General features: G+C 41.3%; 2 protein-coding genes across 2 annotated transcripts in view; both read right to left on the bottom strand.

The window, feature by feature from the left end:
- DCDC2C (doublecortin domain containing 2C) overlaps nt 1–5,169 on the bottom strand; it is a 101,433-nt gene extending 96,264 nt beyond the window's left edge. Inside the window, exons 1-2 of the mRNA XM_025353508.1 lie at nt 4,760–5,169; nt 530–581 (exon numbers count right to left, since the gene is read on the bottom strand). Coding sequence (XP_025209293.1) covers nt 530–581; nt 4,760–5,046 — 339 coding nt within the window. The 5' untranslated portion in view covers nt 5,047–5,169. The remainder of the gene's footprint in view (nt 1–529; nt 582–4,759) is intronic.
- A 1,014-nt stretch (nt 5,170–6,183) lies between these two features.
- ALLC (allantoicase) overlaps nt 6,184–23,158 on the bottom strand; it is a 43,526-nt gene continuing 26,551 nt past the window's right edge. The window contains exons 8-12 of the mRNA XM_025354542.1: nt 12,820–12,975; nt 12,348–12,421; nt 11,237–11,345; nt 7,214–7,338; nt 6,184–6,492 (exon numbers count right to left, since the gene is read on the bottom strand). Of these exons, the coding sequence (XP_025210327.1) occupies nt 6,292–6,492; nt 7,214–7,338; nt 11,237–11,345; nt 12,348–12,421; nt 12,820–12,975 (665 nt within the window). The 3' untranslated portion in view covers nt 6,184–6,291. The remainder of the gene's footprint in view (nt 6,493–7,213; nt 7,339–11,236; nt 11,346–12,347; nt 12,422–12,819; nt 12,976–23,158) is intronic.

Raw genomic sequence — 23,158 nt, 5'->3', positions numbered from 1 at the left:
ATTGCTTATAAAAAAGGAATGTCTCTTTAAACAAATTAAATGGTTATTTTTACTAAGAATCAAGTGATAAGAACAGTGTGATGGAATGTTCTGTCCTGCAGACCTCATAAGTGTCTATCAAGTACAAAAATGTTGAGAACTTGGGACAAATCTTTAAATTTAGCATTATAATTAGCTTCAACATTGCATAACTCTAAATAACTTTTCCTGAGACCTGTCTTTTCAAACCCCCCCAAAACAAAAGGAAAATGAAAACTTCAATTAATTGCACAGTGTGCCTCAAAGATGACTATCTCCCTCCGCACATCTTAGCCTCTCTTCACTGCCTTCCACCACTTGGTTACTTAAGTGCTTTGACAAGTATGACAAGCTTGCACAGCGTGTTCTGACTTCAAGAGCAACACATCTCTGCAGGCATTCCCTTCTAAACACTGCTTCTGTAAAACTTCAATTATTCTATGCCAACATTTACATTTTTACCAAGTTGGCCAATTTATTCCATTATTAGTTGTTAGAAGCGAACACTTACTTCCTTCAACTTCCTTATCTTTGCAGGTTTTCGGGGAACTATATGAATATAACTGCAAAAGAAGAAAGAAGAAAACATCATTAGAAGGAAGATATTTACACAGAAAGTTCCAGACTCTTTAGAAATGAGTCCTTTTCCGGCTTAATAGATACAACCCCACAGCAATTTGGAACTAGAATCTAAAATTGTCTCGGTGTTAGAATCCACATCAGAATACAATAGCAATGCTGTTGTAGGACAGTTTTCACACTGGGTACCACTGGCACTGCCCCTTGAAAGTGTCTCTTAAGTGACATTGCTTTCCCTCATGTAATTTTATTAAAGAGAAACCTGAGAAATCATCGAATTCAACAGCATTTTGTAACCAGGTCGCTGAAGGCCCAGAACTGCAAGCTCATCAGTGTTCCCATGACAGGCTAAGGTCGGACCAGAAACCCAGACTCTCCTCCAGCTCCTCTGCAGCCCCACTGCTCCCTCCTGGCTCACAGAAAGTCAACACTGCTCCCCTTTTGCCAAAACTGCAAACTGGAAAAGAGTCACCAGCATAAAATGTGTCTGAGCCCTACTAACGCAATGTTTTTTTACTGTTGGGGACTTTGGGGACTTCCATGTTCCTCAAAAATAAAATGTTTTCACGGGTAATAAATAATACCTTCAAATTTATATGTGATACTAAGGTTTCTTCCTGATTTAAAAAAAAATATGTATTTGAGATTGTTATTGGTTTTGATAGTCTTAGCAATATTTAGAGAAGCGTCAACTTATACTGGTAAATAGAAGGGGAAGAAATAACTAAGTGTTCAATAAAGAGTCACAGACGCAGATCCCCACAGAAACTGGTCAAGTAAATGATGACACTCGCCAAGGGTGGTCTCAGGGACTGGTGGGGGCTGTGGCCAGTGGGAGCGTCCCTTCCCTTCTGGGGTGGACAGGGCCTCACACGTCCAGATAGTGGAGATGCGCGCAACTACAACCAAGTCCTCTGAACAATCAAATCCTCTATTTTTTCCAAGGGAGACCAAAAGTTCATATTATTACATGAATTCTCCCAAATATAAAATGCTGCAGCCAACTCAAATCTTCGAAAATTGTGTGAACCAAACAAAACATGGCTGCTGGCTGAGTTCGGCCTGAGCCTCTCCACTTGCCTGGAGGCCCTTGTAGCCACTCTTCACTAGCTAGTCTAGTTTTCATCTTTTCCAAATAAATATTTTAAATTTGTTCTAAATTCCCAAATTCCATCTTTGTTTATGAACACTAATCTCCCAAATGAGACATCTGACTTTCATTACATGGAACCAAAAAATAAAATTTAACACAGAAAAACACATAAAAAGATCCTACAAAAACACAAAATACTATTTATTATTTCAATGTTGCACTCCCAAGAACATACAAAAACAGAAAGAAAAGACAAATAGTTCCTCAGAGAGCCCATGACCTGAGGTCTTTAACCCAGGCACTTAGAGAAGCCTGCTGGGTGGGCTTAGCGTGCCTTGAGGTGGGCAGGGAGTGGGTCTGTGAAGCTGAGATGGGACCAGCAGGTGCAAGCTCCCTCCTGGCTACTTCCAGAGAACAAAGGAAGAGAAGAAACCATCCATGAGAACCAGTGCCAGGCACTTTACCGTACGGCATTCATTCCATTCTCCCAACCATACCACAGAATGGATGTTAAGCCTGCTTTATTGATGAGGACACCAAGTCTTGGAGAGGTTATTTAACTTGTTAAACATTACTCAGGTAGAGAAAGCCAGGATTAAATTCCACCAGTCTCTGGCTCTGAGGCTCTGAAGCCAGCATTCCTGTCATCTATCACAACTTTTCCTCTTTCTCCTGTCATCTGCTAGTTCCCAGGTACAAATGGGTGGCCAGGGAGATGAGAAGAAAAAGCTGGGTTGAGGAAGAATGAGGATGGTTTGATTCAAATAGCACATTCACACTCATGTCTCAGCAACCAGCTCTAAGGTAAACAGGGTAATGTTCCTAAGCATTCAAATTCTTTGGGGTCCCGCCCCTAAACACACACAGACACATACACGCACACACACACATGCGTGCACACATACGCAACACCCCGATTTAGATTTTGTTGTAAATATGACTTTCTCCACAAAAGAAATATTAATTCTAGGCTATAAAGCCTAGACACTTTAAATTGTTTTGAAAAGTAAATATTATAATATTTTGTTTTATAAAGAAAAAAATTATGTTCTTTGGGTCTCAAATTATTTTACTCCAGGAAATGTCTGAGTAATGATTGGATATTGGATAGATTTGTTGATGTTTGTCTTTTTAATGCACCGTCTCGAAACCACTATTACGAGGGGAGCTCCCAGATCACTAACATATCAACAGGCTTCACTTCAAAGTCCATTTGCTGGTGACACAATTAGAATATTGTTTTCCGGTGAAAATTAATTGCACTGCTCAATGGTTTAGCAATTACAGAATATAAATTTCCAAGAGCTAGTTTACTTTACTAATACCAGTGAAAATCCAGCCACACTTTTCAGAGCTTTGCTCACCAAAGTCTGAATTCCAATTTCATACTCAATGACCTAAAAGAAACTGAAGAAAAGGAACCCCACGTGCTCTCTGTGTTGACCTTCACATGCAGACACGGCTCATCTATTTTACAGCACTGAAGATGCATGGATAATAGATAACGCAAAATAATCCAGGCTGTCTGCCACACGGACCCCAACTGCCCTCCCTCTGCAGTGGGTGACATGTCTTTCCTCCCAAAAAGTAATCATAAACAGTAAAAGCACTGGGAAGAAAAACATCTCAATTTTTTCTCAATACTTTTGCTACATGTCCAAAACATTTTAAATAAACCAGGAGACTGGAGACTCTCTCTACAAAACTGGAGGTATAACAGGGTCTGCTGGAAAACGTCTGGCCCCACAGCAAGAGGAAAGAGGAACATCTCCCAGGCATGCTCCAGGCTTCGTGGCAGGCGCTTGGTATGTCTCCTTCCCCGTTTGCTAACATGTAAAACATAGGCCAGTTTTACAAGGAAATGTCTTAGGATAAAGTTAAATACTTTTCATTATATGTGTATCAAAAAGGACTTTAAAGTCAGTTTTTGTAGAAACATACTATTTAATTGTAAAACAACACTCAGCACTGGATCCTGGGTGAGATGTCTGTTCTAGATATTGACATCATCTGCCTCGCCCAGAAGAAATACTCACAAATTACATGGCTCTAAAGGAATATAATTTTGTCCACGAATTCTCATACATAACAGGATTATCATAGTAATAATTTCACTCTGAAATATGCTAATCCAGATTCTACCTCTTAGCAACTGTGATGCCTGTGACTTACGATTTTTCTTCAGAAACAACTGAATAGTAAATTCTCATCTTTGCAAATACCACTAAGAATTTGGAACCATACACCAGCCCTCGCACTAAATCCTACTACTTTTTCAAAAAACAACAAACAAAACTCAAGATGCTGATTTAATTCAGAGCATTTTTGAACTGGGAGCATTTGAAAGAAAATGGAAATCCTCTCTGGGGAATCTCACTTTTATCTCAGCTCTCGAAGAATGTCCCCACACAAAGCTATACAAAAGGAGTAGTTCACAGTCAAAAAATAAGGACACCTACAAGGAAATAAAGGACCAGGAGAGAAAAGCAGCTGAGATCACAGAAAGCAGACACAGGCTGCAAGAACGGGATTACAGACACAAACCGTGGGAGGGCAATAGTCTCATTAATTAAAGGCAAGCTTGAAAATGCACGCAGGCCCAGGTGATGAACACAGAGTTAGAGGGGCCACCCTGAGCGATTTCAGATGGGAACTGCCCAACCCGCCCCATTCCCAGGCCCTGCCCCCACGTCCCCCATGTCCCTCCCCCCGCCCTTACGCCCCTCTCCACACCCCTCTCCCACGCCCTCCTCCACACCCCCCCTGTTTCTGCCCCATGCCCCTCCCCCACGCCCTCCGGGCAGTCTCTGGAGCGGTCCTGATTCGCCCTGCCCTGCCCCATAGGAAGGGGCCCTGGGGTAGGGCTGCCTCCGCTTCGCCCCCAGAAAACCACGTGGCCTGGGGCGGCCTGACTCCGCGGTGCTTGATCCACTCCAAAGACGGGCGCCTGAGCCGGGAGGGAAGCCTGGAGAGGACACCTCGGGGGCACGGCCCTGACCACGCTCAGACCCAAGAGGGCGCGGGGGCCGCGGGGGAAGCGGGGGGCGCGGGGGGCGCGGGCGCACTTACTCCAGCTCCTTGAAGCGCTCGCGGCCCGCCGCCACGTACTTGCCGCCCACCTGCAGCGCGTCCAGCTCCAGCACCCGGTGCCCACGCGTGGGCGTGAAGAGGCGGCGCACGCCGAACGGGACGTCCACCTGCTCCGTGAGCTGCTCCAGCAGCGCCTCGAAGGTGGCCGCGCGGCGCCGCGACAGCACGAACTTCTTGCCCACGTAGAACGGGTCCCCGTTGCGGTACACCACGATGGTCTTGGCGGGCGTGGTGTCCACCAGCGCGGAGGGCCCGCGGGTGCCCATGGCCGCGCCCCGCTCCTTGCTCGCCGGGGCCGGGAGGCTGCAGAGCCGCGTCCAGGCCCAGGCACCGCCGACGGAAGGTCCTCTCCAGCCGCGGGCGCGGGACGGGGACGGGACGGGGACTGGACGGGGCTGCTAGGCGGGCGGAGGCTGCGTGTTGACGCGACCCTGGGCGATTGTGACCGCCTGGCCGCCAGGGCGAGGGGCGCGAGGCCGGGGCAGGAGGGGGGCAGCGGGGATCCCGGGCAGGTGAGGGGCGGCACCGGGCAGGGACAGGTGAGGGGTGCAGCGGGGAGCCCGGGCAGGTGAGGGGCGGCACAGGGCAGGGACAGGTGATTGGGTAACGGGGAGACCAAGCAGGTGAGGCGCGGCACAGGGCGGAGACAGGTGAGGGGGCAACGCGGAGCCAGGGGAGGTGACTGGCGTGAAGGCAGAGCCCAGGAAAAGAGGAGGAGGAGGCCAGAATGATTGTGCTGAGCTCCCTGGGACGCCCACCGTGCCCCCTCCCCTACACTCACAGCCCTCCTCTGTAGAAGCAGTAGAGAGGGGCGTTATGGAAGGACCAGGACCATATTGACAATCAACACTGGATGGGTGCTGGGAGCTGCTTCACATTTTTGAACCTCTGTTTCTTTGATCTTGGGTTGAATTTGACCGGTTCAGACCCAAAATCTTCTAGGACTCCTGGCCCAGAGTGGAGAATTTGAGCTTTTCCACCAGAGGAGGAGCTGTGCAGAGCCACTGGAGTTTGTGAGGGGCAGCGCTGTAGCCGCTGGTGTGCGGTGTCAGGCGTGTGCCATTCAGAACGCACCCTCACTGGGGTTAAGAATGATTCAAAGGGAGAGGGCGTCTTTGGAAGAATCGTTCCTACTCTGGGTAAAGATAGGCCAGTCCTCTTGAGTGATTCTAGAAATATATTTTCCCAAAGGTTTTGATGAGCTTGACAAAGTTTCAAAGACAGTAGGCTACATGTTATGGCTGGAAGTCCACACCGAAGGTACAGAATATTGATATTATCAATATCAATATCTTATAATGTTAAAAAAAAAAAAAAGTAGTGCCTTAGAGACCACCATTCACAGCCGTAGCCAGTATGTGAGCTACCAAATGCCTCATAGCAACATTAAATACAGAGATCCATTTGTGAGATGACCACTTTATTAAGTCACCAGGTGTTCAAAACACTTGAAGAGAAGACTATGACTGGGAAATTCCTGCTGTGTGTCTGACACCGGGACTTTGTGTGTGTTAAGGGTTTGCTTTGAAGCCCACTGAGAACTTCATCATGGGCTTCTCCCGGGGCCTCAGGAGGCAGATGGAGCTGGGGAAGCCCCGGAGCCGAAGGCGGCTCACTCCCCCGTCGGGGACGATGGTGAGCCTGGCGTGAGTGATGACATCTTGGAGCTCCAGGGTCAGGCTATCGAACAGGTGACTTTGGTTGGGAGACAGCTGAAAAGCAAGCAGATGCAGAGGTCCTAGTCTGTTAACAGGGCTTGTGTGGCCGAATGAGCCCACGCCCCAGGCAAACCTTTGGCTTGGACTTAAGCGAAGGGGCTTTAAAATAAGTTATTAATTGATGATAATTTGGCTTTCCATGAAAATCTGCTAGTAGGGATAGGATGCCCAAAGAATACATGAATAATCAGGCCCCAATAAACAATTGATGGGCAACCTAAATGCCCATCAATTGTTTCTCCTAGTTGATTATACATAAGCAAATTGATAAGAAAATGAAAGAAGAGATCATCTTGGTCTCTCCCAGAGATTATTCCCTATCTTTACGTGGGAGCAGCTCTCACCTCCAGCCTGACCCTCTTTCTAAATCAAAGAAGACACTTGTGGAATATCTCAGAGCGTCCACCTGTAGGTCCATTATCGCTTTAAATGTGCTAGCAGCCCCTTCTACAAAGTTAAACATAATGCAGAGACATGTTTCCGTGTACGTATTCTGAGCACGTAACAATTTTGTTCTAACAAAATTTGGAAATACAAAAGTGGAGAGAAATAGAGCCTGCCTTCTTACTTAAGTTTTCAGATAGGGGTTTTAAACCTCATTCATTTCACCATTAAACTGAGCAGAAACCTTGGAGTGTATCCTAATCCTTCAAAAGAGAATCTTAGGGAAATAGCATAGTCTGAGTGCTGGCTCCTAATAACATGCCACACGAACCTTGGTCACTGGAAGCAGTGGTTTCCACTTATGGGCCGGGAGAATCCACTTTTGCTTGATCATGTCTTCTTCTTCTTGAGTTGTCAGGACGCACCCATCCACTTTACAGCTGTCAGGAGCATTGCCTGTTGGAGCAAAACACAGTGTGATTTTCTGCCCTCATTTACACTCAGTTTGGCATATAGGACATCATGCTTTTTTAATAAGATCAAAAACCCAGCAAAGAATAAGTTCCTGCTCTTCCTGAGCAAAAGCAAAGGTACGAAGTATGTGAGAGAAGGAACAAACTGGTTTGTGATGCTCAGATTGCCTCATGAAATAGACATTTCTTTTTCAGAAGACTCAGAAGCAGTCCACCATATGTGAAGGGGCTGGCGCATTTCAGTTTGAATGTATAGCGTTCTCACTTTGAAATCTGAATGTATTTGATAAGCTTCCTCAATTGCAGATTTAATTACTTGCAGACTGCTATGTGGCTCATCTGAAATTATTATGAAGCTGGAAAATATTTTCCTATGACATATTTCTTAACATGACAATCAAAAGGAAATACTGAGTTTTATATTAGCTAGCGCTGGGCGCCAGCCACACACATGTATTTGGGAATTTCTGAGTCATCTTCAGGTGAGAGTATATGGTCCTGAGATTCTTCTCTCTTTGGAATATCACAGGAATCGTGTGCTCAGTGGGGTTAGAGGACCTTGGGGGGAAGGTCCCACTCTCTTTGAGAAGAGAGAACTTCTGTTGGGGCTCTTTAGGATCAACAGAGTAGGAGCTGCTAATTAAGAACCCTGCAAAAGAGGAGGCTGTGGCTCACATGCCCCCTTTGTGGCCCATCTCTCAAAACGGTGGTCTCCAGGGTGGGCGAACATGCCCCTGGGGTACATACGGACACAAAGGATGCAGGAAGAGAACACTAGAGCTGCTATTTCTATTTGTCTGATATACATACATATGCGAATGTATATTAAGCTTTGTGTATTTGATATAACTTACTATATTATTGCTATAAGTGGATACCGCCATGCTCCCTCATTTCCATTATAGTCATCATATAGTATGTACCAGAGGTATCCTGAGTGATCAACAGTGGTAGATTCATGACCTGTTGCAGTTTTGGGTGCCTGCTTAAGTGGATATACTGTTTGTTATCTAGTTTTATCTAAAGCATCCCTCACAAAAATAAGTAAGTTATTTTAAACTATTCATGCAGAGAACTGTGGATTAAATATACCACAAAAAATGCTAGTATGTATGAACAAGAAAATCCAGAACTGCCATTTCACCTGACTCTCAGTCAGCCACATTGAAAAGTAAAAACTATGGCTACATAACCAGATCTAAAATGCAGTCTTAAAAAAAACAAGCAATAGGGAAATGACTCCCAATTCAATAAATGGTGCTGGGATAACTGACTAGCCATATGCAGAAGATTGAAACAGGACCCCTTCCTTACACCATATATAAAAATCAACTCAAGATGGATTAAAGACTTAAATGTAAAACCCAAAACTATAAACACCCTGGAAGATAACTTAGGAAATACCATTCTGGACATAGGAACTGGCAAAGATTTCACGATGAAGATGCCAAACGCAATTGCAACAAAAGCAAAAAAAAAAAAAAATGACAAATGGGATCTGATTAAAGAGCTTCTGCACAGCAAAATAAACTGTCAACAGAGTAAAGAGACAACCTACGGAATGGGAGAAAATATTTGCAACCTATGCTTCTGACAAAGGTCAAATATCCAGAATCTATAAGGAATTTAAACAAATTTACAATCAAAAAACAACCCCATTAAAAAGTGGGCCAAGGACATAAACAGATACTTCTCAAAAGAAGACGTACATGCAGCCAACAAGCATATGAAAAAATGGCCGACATCACTAATCATTAGAGAAATGCACATCAAAACCACTGGGAGATACAATCTCACACCAGTCAGAAGGGCTGTTATGAAAAAATCAAAAAATAACAGTTGCTGACAAGGTGGTGGAGAAAAGGGAACATGTATACACTGCTGATGGGAGCGTAAGTTAGTTCGGCCATTATGGAAGGTGTTGTGGCGATTCCTCAGAGAACTAAAAACAATTACCATTTGACTTAGCAACCCCATTACTGGTATATAACCAAAGGAATATAAATCATTCTGCCATAAAGACATGTACATGTATGTTCACTGCAGCACTGTTCACAATAGCAAAGACATGGAATCAGCCTAAATGTCCATCAATTGTAGACTGGCTAAAGAAAACATGATACATATACAACATGGAATATTATGCAGCCATAAAAAAGAATGAGATAATGTCCTTTGCAGCAACATGGATGCATGCAGCTGGAGACCATTATTCTTAGCAAACTAACACAGGAACAGAAAACCAAATACCATATGTTTTCATAAGTGGCAGCTAAATAATGGGAACACATCGGCACATGGACACTGGGGCCTAATTGAAGGTGGAGGGTGGGAGGAGGGAGATCAGAAAAAAATGGTTATTGGGTACTATACTTGATACCAAGGTGACAAAATAATCTGTACACCAAAACCCCATGACACAGGTTTACCTACATAACAAACCTGCACATTTACCCTTGAACCTAAAATAATAGTTAAAAGAAAAAATAGATAAAATGCCGTCTTTCCAAAATAAGTTAAAATTACCAAGACTTCCTGAAATAATTATAGGCACTACTGTTGATAAGCCTGGCCTTGAACTTGATATAATGGTTAATAATTGAGTAAAGTCACAATAATTCCCAAGACATTTAAAAACCACTCACCCAAAACATGAATATAAACTGCCACTATTTATTCAAAAATGGCTAACATGGAATGCTCAATCCAGTACTTATAAAATGTCACATAACAATTATAAAATTGTATCAACTTCTTTTGAATTGTCTTAATAATACACATATGTATTTCATAAGAAAGTAAATACAGAATATCAGCGTTGTTTGTCCAAATATTTTTTAACAAATAGAGGTGCACAGTTTTTAAAATGTGTGAATCACTGTCTTAAAAGTGAAGCCTGGGGAAGAAATGGCCACTCCTCTTCCCCAGTCAGTCTGCTTAGGACCCTTCTCTGTAAAAAGGTGCCTCCCATCCCTGTGCTTCTCACAGGCTCTTTCCAAGGGGGATGCAGAGCCTCTATAGTAAAGAGCTGGACAGTGTCATGGAATCTTGTATGACTTTGGGGGTCATCCAGCCCAAATGTGAATTTTATAGAGAGGTTACTAAAGTTCAAAGGGTTGGCTGGGCATGGTGTCTCACGCCTGTAATCCCACCACTTTGGGAGGCTGAGATGGGCGTATCACCTGAGGTCAGGAGTTCGAGACTAGCCTGGTCAACATGGTGAAACCCATCTCTACTAAAAATACAAAAATTAGCCAGGCATGGTGGCGGGCACCTGTAATCCCAGCTACTCAGGAAGCTAAGGCAGGAAGAATCGCTTGAACCCAGGAGGCAGAGGTTGCAGTGAGCCAAGATCATGCCACTGCACTCCAACCTGGGTGACAAAGCAAGTCTCCATCTCAAAAATAAATAAATAAGGGTCGGGCACAGTGGCTCAGGCCTGTAATCCAGCACTTTGGGAGGCCACAGTGGGTGAATCACCTGAGGTCAGGAGTTCAAGACCAGCCTAGCCAACATGGCAAAAACCCATCTCTACTAAAAATACAAAAATTAGCTGGGTATTGTGTAGAGTGCCTGTAATCCCAGCTACTCGGGAGACTGAAGCAGAAGAATTGCTCAGACCCTGGAGGTGGAGGTTGCAGTGAGCCGAGATTGCACCACTGCACTCCAGCCTGGGCGACACAGCAAGACTCCATCTCAAATTAATAAATAATAGATAGATAGATAGAGTTCTAAGGGTTAAAGTAGCATGCTCAAAATTACACAGCTTAAGTGGCGAAGCCACACCAAGAGCCCAGTGTCCTCAGTCCCACTTCCATAGAACTCAATCTTTAGAATAAACACACCAATTATAAGGTACTTCTTTATGGCTTTGCATTTACCTTTAAAATATTTTGTGTCAATTTCAATTCGAGTTATTACTCCAGGATGTGCCAATCGGAAAACTGCCCATTCACAACCCGGAACCAAGAGAATGCCATTGTCATCATTCTGGAATTCAGAAGAGAAGAAAATGGTAAACGAACTTAGAGTCATTCAAGAAACCAGTCCCGAAAACCAACAGGTGAAAAAGGTTGACGTGCTTCTTTTATTTCTTACTATAGAAGAGTGTTTCCTGGGGCCTGATGTGTAGATCACTGTCACGTAAATTGCCTCTTTGCTATCATTTCTTAAATATCTCATGCCAATTTGTGAGTTCATGGGGCCCGGATAAGTTTTTCTAAATTTCTGTGTCAATTACAGATCCCTGCAAAATGTTAAACGTGCAGCAATCTTTATCTAATCCAGTCCATAGGTTCTCTAATTAGTTTGTTTTGACCTTTCAAGGTACATATTTTGTTGGTCAAACCTATACCGATACATGATGTACGTTCAAACCTTAGTTTTGAGAATGGAGAGTTTGTTCATTGATATCTCAAAGCATCAGGTGACATGAAATCCGATTTAGGAAGGGGAGAGCACTTTTCTGACCAAGTTTTCAGTGGGATTTGCAAATTGAAAGGCATCGTATTTTTTGTTTCACTTCATCTTGGTTTCTCTATCTCAAATTAGTTACTGGCCAAATTAAACAGCTACATAGACTCTAGGGTGCCCTGTCCATTACAAGTTCACATAAGTGGTGTAATCCTGAGATACACAGATATTTAGCATTACTAAACTAGTGGTTCTTCCCCAGATCTCCCAACATATTTATTCATAACTTTTGTATTACTAAATCGCAGCTCCTTTTGTTTCTTTATTGAAGAAACAGAGGAATGTTCCAAAGATGCATTGGCGTAGCTGGCAATGACCGGTATGTTTGGCCTTCTGAGTCTCTGCCCTGATATTATCATGAAAACAGTGGGAAATTTGGAAAAAGTAAATCATAGTAATTAGCATTTAGAACAATGCGTATGAGGTTTCTAAAATATGCAAAAGTTTATTTAAATGAAAAAAGTTTCAAAAAATACTTTTTAGAAAAACTTTACACCATAGTTATTTTTAACTTCTTACTTCTAATATCGGTGGCCGGTCCAGCCTTCTTGCCGTTTCCCAACCATCCACCATAGACTTTGCCCCGCCGACTCCTACAGAAAATAACATTGTTGAATGGTAAACTGCATGATTTTAACTATGAGAACAAATACAATGCTGTAATTAAATTACAGATCTCATGCATCTGAGCATTGCTATATAAATTATTTTCATTAAAGTTAATGTTTCAGTAAATTCACAATCATAGCGTTAGTTAAATTTTACTTTTCCTTTTAAAGCAGATACTTAGGCCAAAATTAGGTAGAGAAATTGGTAATGTTGACTTATTTCATGTCATAAAGGCATCAAATCCTACACATGGAAGATTAGTCTCATCCACTCCCATGCTTTGAGATGTGCCTTTCCTTTTAAATCATTCTGACCATATTGGGGTATTTAATGCTGGTACCCAGACTTCCTAAAAAAGCCAGCTCCGAGAATATCATCTTACCTATTATATTGTTTGGGTGCCCAAACTTAGCACTACTAAATCCTACACAGACACCCCCAAAAGCGATGGCCACTAGGTCTGCATGTTCTTTGGGGTCAGTTGCAGTCCAGTCTTTTTGTCCAGTACCTAATACTCTAAGTCGTGCAATTCCACCATCTGAAAAGGAAAGGTGCCTTAGTTATTGTTTGTAAAAATGGCTGCTTGTGTATCATCAACTACAGGACCCTCCTGTCTTCTCCGGTGTCATCTCTTGGTAGGTTTTGGCCACATCCGCCTGCTGTTTCTCAAATACAACAAGCCCACTGCCCCAGGGCCTTTGCACTTGATATTATCCTTTACCAGAACAACTTTCCCAGCTCTCCAAAATACTACTTTTGTTCCTCACCTTAAAGGCATGGCCTCAGAAAAGCCTTCCCTCCATCCTCTGACGTTATCTCCTCCCCGCTCCATCCAGCCACTGCCTGCTCCCCAGGTTACATTTTATCATATCCCCTTGCTTATTTACTCCAGAGCTCTAATTACAGCCTGAAATTATCTTTCTAAGTTCCTGCTAAAATCAGTCTCTCAAACCCAGAAGGCGAAATCCTCGGAGGCCAGACCAGTTATCTGTGTTGTTCACTTCTGTACTGTTCTTGTATCGTCTCTACCTAGAAGAGGTCTGGGCACACAGTAGGCATTGAAGTTTTTTAAATTAAATAAACAACTCCAAGGTCAAGCAGTATTTGGGAAATTCACCATCCAAATAATATTTCGTGCTAGAAATGAGCATTGCCGACTCTCACAGACTCAGACAAGAGAACCTTATGTTTTTATTTTTACAATACCATGCTGCTTAGCAATGTTATTGAGAATACAAAAGGTAATATTCACAAAATCAAATTGCTACTGAGAACCACAGCAGCCTGAAATTAGGTCTGCAGAGCAGCAAATAGCTACCAAAATCAACTCACAGCATCTGATTCTAGTAGAATGAATGTTTTGTTTCTTCGAATATTAATTCCTAGAAGGTGGAAACCAAGCATTTTTAATATAGAAAATTAATTTAATCAAAATACTATACTAAAACAAGCCCTATATGTTTTTATTTTACAAATTTGGTGAAAATGAGTGATCTGAAAATTTTTTGGTAAAACAATGGAAGTCTTGCTATTTACAACAAATAAAACCAAAAACTTCATTGCCATAAAACCCTAGAAAACATCCTAGAGGGAGTCATTCAGCAGGAGCTAGGCTATGAGAGGAGTATCACTGCCATTCCAATTCATTAAATATTATAATTGGCTTTAATGGTATAGAAGATATTCATCTGTTGAAAGTAAAGTCTACTTCACATTTTTAAAAATAAGATTCTTCTTTACAGAGTTAATATCCAAAGTTGCTTTTAATCACAACTGTCAAGGAATCCCAGAAATGACTCTTCATCCTCTGAGTACATCTCATTTAAACCAAACCATTCCCACCCGGTGTGTCCCCATGACATCAGCCTGGTTTTCCGGAGCTTCCTTTCCCTTTACACCTGGATCCCAGGTGGAATCCTCATGGAGCAATTAAAGATGCCACTAAGACTTGGGACATGAAATCTGCATGCAGGCATTGCCCATCTTTCCTCTTCAGGTCGTCAATGCTGACCAATTAGGAAAGAGCTTTTATGTGCTTAGGGGTCCTTCATATTCAACCCAGAAAAGCAGGGCTCCCAGTCAGAAGCTATTTTAGACCCTCTTTCAACTCGTGAATCCTATACAAACTGGGTTGGACATATAAAGTTGCTATTTTGGTGGATCAGAAATAGTCAAATAGAAATGTTTATGGCTCTACCAAAATACTTTTGTTATATGTATCACTATTTTGCAGTTTTTTCTTTTCTTTTCTTTTCTTTTCTTTTTGAGACAGAGTCTCGCTCTTGTCACCCAGGCTGGAGTGCAGTGGCACGATCTCGGCTCACTGCAACCTCCGCCTCCCGGGTTCAAGCGATTCTGCTGCCTCAGTCTCCCCAGTAGCTGGGATTACAGGCATGCGCCACCACGCCTGGCTAATTTTTGTACTTTTAGTAGAGACGGGGTTTCGCCATGTTGGCCAGGCTGGTCTCGAACTCCTGACCTCAGGTAATCCACCCACCTTGGCCTCCCAAAGTAATTTTTCTTATCTGTCTCCCCCTGGGTTATTCACTTCATAAGGACAAGGACTCTGTCAATTAAATCTAACAACTAATAGTTATTGAACTTCTCTGTTCCCTATGCTGTACTAAGTGTCAGGTGTACGAAAATGACAATCTGGACCCACGGCCCTTTCTTCATGAAGCGTACACTCTGTTGGCTCTGACCTACACATTGTCAGGAAAATGATTATATGGCCAATGCTCAGTCTGTAGCTCAAAGTAGTTATTCCATAGTGTGTGTTAAATTAACAAGTGGGAAAAAGGCCTGAATCTCTTGTAAGCTCTGCTCATTCATTGTCTTGCATTGTTTTTAGAACAGATGATTTCAGTGAGTAATTAATATTAGTAAACATGTGTTTAGATCTTTCCATTTTCATGTCTCACTTTAAAGCATCATAACCAGAGAAACATTGCACCTAAAATAAGGTTCCAGAGAACCACTTCTGCCATGACAGCAGGAGGAGTTTTGCTGTCCTGTTCCTCAGTGGAGTTGGTGAAATGTAGGAGGGTTGGGGGATGGGAAAACACTTCAGGTCTCTGGAAATGGTCCTAAGGGCATACGGAAAATTCAGCAACATCTATTCAAGAATATCTGCTAAAATTCAGTAAGAGCAGTGAGAGTCTGCAGTATCCGAACCAAGACCTCACCTTCACACCCTCTCCCAGAGCAGCAAAGTGGAGACTGCAAACAAGTGCAGCCCATAGTTGCAGGGCTGTCTTCCCAGGACAGACAGGACAGCAGGGCTTCTCATTCTGCCCCTATATGCCTGTTGCTGAGGCTAAGTCCTGGGTGAGTGTGGTTGAGAGGCAGGGGCTCCTTTATTTGACCCAGCCCTGACTCATGGGACAGGGTCCTACCTTAGGCGTGGCCACTGGGATATTGGGGCCACAGTGACCCGTTTCATGGTCCATAAGGTGGAGGCGTCACACTGAGGGTGAGACATCCCCAGCCCTGCAAACCCTGTAACTCAGAGGGAACACCAAATCAGAGTTGCTGTTCAGCAACACCATGTTGTAAGAGGTTTGTTCCACGGGTCCCCTGGGGACAAACACCTAGCTAACCTTCTCACACCACTAGAATATGCTCCCTGGGACCTCCCCTATTCTGATGGGCAGTAATTTGATTGTTTACTACAAATGAGGCAATCCTGGGCTTAAGGTGCCATCTAGTGCTGAAAAGTAGGCAGCTACCTAGCAGGAAATAAAATCAACAGGAAATTTATAAAGATTCTCTAAGCTAAGCTTGTCCAACACATGGCCAGTGGGTCTTATGAGGCCCATGGTGGCTTTGAACGTGGCCCCAGCACAAATCCATAAACTTTCTTAAAAACAGTATGAGATTTTTTTGTTTTTTTTTTTTTGGCTCATCAGCTATCATTAGTGTTAGTGTATATTATGTGTGGCCCAAGACAATTCTTCTTCCAATGTGGCCCAGGGAAGCTAAAATATTGCACGCTCCCTACATTTAAGCAAACATATTCAACAAAAACTGAAACAAATGAGACAGAAAAGACTGGAATAAATAACTAATGCTTCAATGCACAGGCATTGATGTACATCCATAAGAAACAACACCAAAGAACTGTGACATCCCCAAATGGACAAAGCAAGGAACCAGTGACTGATCATAATAAGACAGCGGTATATGAACGCTGTGATCAATAATTCAAAATAGCAGTTTTAAGGAAACTCAGTGACCTCAAAGATAACACACAAAAGCAGCTTAGAAGTTTATCAGAGAAATTTAACAAAGAGATTTAAAGAATTTTTTAAATCAGACAGAAACCTTTGAATGGAAAAATACATTTGCTGAACCGAAAAATTCATTAGAGGCTCTTAAGAGTACAATGAAGCAAGCAGAGGAAATAATCAGTGAGCTCAAAAATGGGCTATTTAAAAATACACAGAGGAGAAAAAAATGAAAAAGAATTAAGATTGCTTACAATATATAAAAAATTACCCCAAAAGACCAAATCTAAGAATTATTGGTGTTCAGGAGGGAGTTGAGCAAGAGAAAGGGGTAGAAAGCTTATTCAAAGAAATAATAGAAAACTTTTCAAAACTTGATGAAGACATAAATATCCTGGTACAGAAAGGTCAGAGAATACCAAACAGATTGTATCCAAATAAGACTACTCCAAGGCATTTCAAAAATCCTAAAGGTCAAGGACAGGCTGGGTATGATGACTCATGCCTATAACCAGCACTTTGGGAGATCAAGATGGGTGGATTGCTTGAGCCCAGGATTTTGAAACCAGCCTGGGCAACATGGTAAAATCCTATTTCTACAAAAAAAAAAAAAAAAAATACAAAAATTAGCCAGGCATGGTGGTGTACACCAGTGGTCCCAGCTACTTGGGATGCTGATGTGGCAGGATCATCTGAGCCAAAGGAGGTTGAAACTGCAGTGACCTGTGATTATACCATCAGACTCCAGCCTGGGTGACAAAGTGAGACCCTGTCTCAAGAAAAAAAAAAAAAAAAAAGGTCAAGGATAAAAAAAAATCCTAAAAGCAGCAAGAGAAAAGAAGCAAATAACATAAAGAAGTTTCAATTCATCTGTCAACAGACTTCTCAATGGTAGCCATATAAGCCAAGAAGTGGGATGACATTTTAAAGTGCTGAAAGAAAAAAAGACTGCCATCCAAGAATATTGTATCCAGAAAAGCTATCTTTCAAATATGAAAGAGAGAGAAAATCTTTCCTGGATAAACAAGAGCTGAGAGAATTCACCACCACCAGTATTAAATGAAATGCTAAAGTTATTCTGTTTGGGAAAAAACACTAATGTGCAAAAAGAAAATATTTAAATTTATAAAACCCACTAGTAAAATTAAGTGCATTAACAAACTCAGAATACCCCAACACTGTAATTATAGTGTGTAATTCACTCCTAACTCTAGTATGAAGTCCAAAAGACAAATCTATCAAAAATAATAATATTTTTGTTGATATCATTAACAGGTGTTAAAAGATAGGCAATATAAAAACATGCAAATTGAGACAACATAAAATCAAAATGTGGGAGGAGGGATAAAGTTAAAAATGTAGAGATTTTTAGTGTTTCTTTGTTTATTTCTATTTTTTTCTTTGTGATCTAAGATGAGTTGGCATCTCTTTAAAATAACTTGTTATATCTATAGATATTTTTATAAGCCTCATAGTAACCACAATGCAAAAACCTATAATAGATTTGCTAAAAATAAAAGTCAGTTAAAATGTACTATCAGAGAAAATTAGTTAACCACTAAGGCAGAAAGGAAAGAAAGGAAAGGAAGGGGAGGGGAGGGAAGGGGAGGGGAGGGGGGAGGGGAGGGGAGGGGAGGGGATCAGAAAACAAGCAACAAAATGACAGTAAGCTCTTACTTACTGATGACAATACTGAGTTTAAATGGACTCAATGCTCCACATCAAAGGCATACTGTTGCTTAACGGACTAAGAAACAAGACCCAACTATATGCTGCCTACAAGAAACCTGCTTGAGCTATAAAGACACAAATAGGCTGACAGTGAAAGGATGGAAAAAGATGTCTCATGCAACCAGAGACCAAAAAAGAGCAGGAGTAGCTACACTTATATCAGATAAAAAAGACAACAAATCAAAAAAAAAAAAAAAAAAGACAAGACACCGTATAATGATAAATGGGTCAATTATGAATATCTGTATGTCCAACACCAGAGCTTTCAAGTCTTATATAAAGCAAACATTAATAGATCTACAGGGATAAACAGACTGCAATACAATAATAGTAGGTGACTTCAACACCTCACTTTCAGTAATGGACAAATCGTCCAGACAGGAAATCGACAAAGAAATAGTGAAGTTGAACTACACACCAGATCTAATGGACCTGACATTACAGAACATTTTACCCAACTGCTGCAGAATATACATTCTTCTCATCAGCACATGGAACATTTTCCAGAATAGGCCATATCTTGGGCCACAAAACAAGTCTAAACAAAGTCTAAACAAAAACAAAAACATATCAAGTATATTTTCTGACCACAATGGAATGAAACTAGAAATCAATAATAAGAGAAACGTTGGAAAATACATAAACACATGTAAATTAAACAACATGCTCCTGAACAACAAATGGGTCACTAATTAAGAAGGAAATTTTAAAAATGTTTGAAACAAATGAAAATGGAAATACAACATACAAAAATATATGGGATACAAAAAAAGCAATAGAAGGAAGTTTATAGCAATAAATACCTATACCAAAGAAGTAAAAAGACTTTGAATTAATCTAACAATGCATCTCAATAAACTAGAAAAGCAAGTATAAACCAAACCCAAAATTAGTAGAAGAAAAAAAATAAAGATCAGAGGATAAATAAATGGTGACTAAAATAATACAGAGAATCAACAAAACAAAAAAAACTGGTTTTTTAAAAAGAAACAAAAGTGATGAACCTTTAGCTAGACTAATTACAAAGAGAAAAGACCCCAAAAAATCAGAAATAGAGAAGGGTACATAAAAAATGAGACTGACTCTCTTCTCTTTTCCATTTGACAGACACCTGCATTTTCTTATGCAGTGCCAGCTGTGTCCCTGAGGTAACAAGATGAAAATGAAGGCCAGAGTAAACAAATTTGGCGATATTGAGCACCTGATCACCATGGCTGCTTTTAGCTCTGGCAAAGTGGATATTTTCATCATCAATGATGCCTTCATTGACCTCAACTACCTGGTCTACATGTTCCAGTATGCTTCTACCCATGGCAAGTTCCATAACATCATCAAGGCTCAGAATGGAAGCCTGTCATCAATGGAAATCCCATCATTAACTTCCAGGAGCAAGATCCCCCACAAAATCAAGTGAAATGACACTGGTGCTAATTATGTTATTGAGTCCACTAGAATCTCTGTTACCATGGAGAAGGCTGGGGCTCACTTAGAGGGGTAAGCCAAAAGAGCCATCATCTCTGTACCCTCTGCTGATGTCCCTTATGTTTATGTGGGGTGTGAATCATGAGAAGTATGAAAACAACCTCAAGATCCTTAGTAGTGCTTCATATACCACCTACTGCTCAGCTCTTCTGGCCAAGGTCATCCATGACAACTTTGGCACCATGGACTCATGACCACAACCTATGCCATCACTACCACCCAGAAGACCATGGGTGCCCTTTCTTGGAAACATTGGCAGGATGGCCATAGGGCTCTATAGAACAGCATCTCTGCATCTACTGGCACTGCCAAAGCTGTTGGAAAGGTCATCCCCAAGCTGAATGGAAAGCTCACTAGCATGGTGTTCCATATCCCCACCTCTCTGTCGTTTTGGACCTGACTTGCCATCTGGAGAAACCTGACAAATATGATACCATCAAAAAGGTGATGAAGCAGGCATTGGAGTGTCCCCTCAAGGGCATCTTGGGCTATCGTGAGTGCCAGGCTGTCTCCTCTGACTTTAACAGACATTCACTCTTCCACCTTTGATGCTGGGGCTGGCATTGCCCTCAATGACCACTTTGTCAAGCTTATTTCCTGGTATGACAATGAATTTGGCAACAGGGTAGTGGACCTCATGGTCCACATGACCTCCAAAGAGTAAGAGCCCCTGGACCACCAGCCCCAGCAAGATCACAAGAGGATTAGAGAGGTTCTCAGATGCTAGGGAGTCCCTGCCACACTCACTCTCCTACCATACTAAGAATCTCCCCCTGACACAGTTTCCATGCCAGGCCTCCTGAAGAGAGAAGGGCCTAGGGAGCCACGCCCTGTCACGTACCATCAATAAAGTCCACTATACTCAGCCAAAAGGAAATGTGACCACAGAATTACAAAGATTAATTAGAGACTATTATGAACAACTACATACCAACAAATTGGAAAACCTAGAAGAAATGGATACATTTCTGGACACATACAATCTACCAAGATTGAACCATGAAGAAATAGAAAACCTTAATAAACCAATAATGAATGATGAGATCAAACTTGAAATTTAAAAAGTCTCCCATCAAAGAAAATTCCAGGACCTGATGGCTTCACTGCTGAATTCTACCAAACATAAAAGGAATAACTAATACCAATTTTACTCAAACTCTTCAAGAAAATTGAAGCAGAAGGAATACTTCCAAACTCATTCTACAAGACCAGTATTACCCTGATAGCAAAACCAGACAAAGACAACAACAAAAAAAGAAAACTACAGGTTAATATAACTGATGGACATAGATGCAAAAGTCCTCAACAAAATACCAGCAAACTGAATTTAACAACACAATAAACAGATCATTCACCATGATCAAGTGGAATTCATTCAAGGAAGGCAAGGATGGCTCAACATACATTAATCAATAAACATGGTACATCATTAACTGAACCAAAAACAAAAACCATATGATCATTTCAATAAATGCTGGAAAGCATTTGATAAAATTCAACATCACTTCATGATAAAAATTTAAAAACTCAGTAAATTGGGTATAGAAAAAAAAGCACCTCAAAATAACAAAAGCCACATATGACAAACCCACAGGTAACATCATACTGAATGGATAAAAAATAAAAGCCTTTTCTCTGAGATCTGGAACAAGACAAGGAGGTCCACTTTCACCACTTTTAATAACATAATATTGGAAGTCCTGGCTGAAGCAATCATGCAAGAGAAATAAATGGCATCCAAATTGAAAAGAAAGAAGTCAAGTTAGCCTTCTTCACAGAAAACATGATCTTAGAAAAACCTAAAGACTCCACCCAAAAACTGTTACAACTGATAAACTAATTCAGTAGATTTTCAGGATACAAGTTCAACATACAAAAATCAGTAGCATTTATACACACCAACAGTGAATAATCTACAAAAGAAAACAAGAAGGCAATTGCATATACAATAGCTACAAAAACTATAAAATACAGAGGAATCAATTTATCCTAAGAAGTGAAAGAGCTATACAAGGAAAACTATAAAACACTGATGAAATAAATGGAAGAGGACACAGAAAAAAATGGAAAGATGCTCCATGCTCCTAGATTGAAAGAATTAATATTGTTAAAATGACAATACTATCCAAAGAAATTTACAGATTCAATTCAATCCCTATTAAAATACCAATGACATTCTTCTCAGAAATATTTTTTTAAAAAGTAAAATTTAAATGAAAGACCCTGAATAACCAAAGCAAAACGAACAAAGCTGAAGGCATCACACTAACTGACTTCAAAATGTACTGTGAAGCTATATAACCAAATCAGCATAGTAATGGCATAAAAACAGACATACATTAGAGAACCCAGATATAAATCCACACATTTACAACCAACTCATTTTCAACAAAGGCACCAAGAACATGCAGTAGGGAACAGTCTCTTCAGTAAATGGTGCTGGGGAAACTAGATAACTGCATGCAGAAGAATGAAACTAGTTCCCTATCTCTCACCATATGCAAAATAAAGTCAAAATAGATTAAAAACTTAAATCTAAGACCTGAAACTATGAAAATTCTAGAAGAGGCTGGGCGCAGTGGCTCATGCCTGTAATCCCAGCACTTTGGGAGGACGAGGTGGGCAGATCACGAGGTCAGGAGATCGAGACCATCCTGGCTAACATGGTGAAACCCCGTCTCTACTAAAAATACAAAAAATTAGCCAGGTGTGGTGGTGGGCACCTGTAGTTCCAGCTACTCAGGAGGCTGAGGCAGGAGAATGGCGGGTGAACCCAGGAGGCGGAGCTTGCTGGTGAGCCGAGATCACGCCACTGCACTCCAGCCTGGGTGACAGAGTGAGACTCTGTCTCAAAAAAAAAAAAAAAGAAAGAAAGTAAAAGGAAATTCTAGAAGAAAACATTTGAAAAAATGCTCTAGGACACTGGTCTTGGCAAATATCTGTATGTAAGACCTCAAAGGCAACAACAGGAAAAACAGACAAATGGGATTACGTCAAGCTAAAAGACTGCTGTATAGCAAAGGAAATAACAAAGTGAAGTGACAACCCATAGAATGGGAAAAATGTATATTTGCAAACTATCCACATAAGAAGGGATTAACAGAAAGAATATATAAGAACAACTCAATAGCTAACAACTCAGTAGCAAAAAAAAAATAATTTATAAATAGGCAAAAGATCTGAATAGATATTTCTCAAAAGAAGATATACAAATGGACAACAGGTATATTTTTTAAATGTTCAACATCTCTAATCATCAGAAAAATGCAACTCAAAACCACA

Source organism: Theropithecus gelada, chromosome 13 (genome assembly GCF_003255815.1).
Source record: "Theropithecus gelada isolate Dixy chromosome 13, Tgel_1.0, whole genome shotgun sequence".
Taxonomy (NCBI): domain Eukaryota; kingdom Metazoa; phylum Chordata; class Mammalia; order Primates; family Cercopithecidae; genus Theropithecus; species Theropithecus gelada.
The sequence above is the reverse complement of the archived record's forward strand: the minus strand, read 5'-3'. Positions and strand labels throughout refer to the sequence as shown.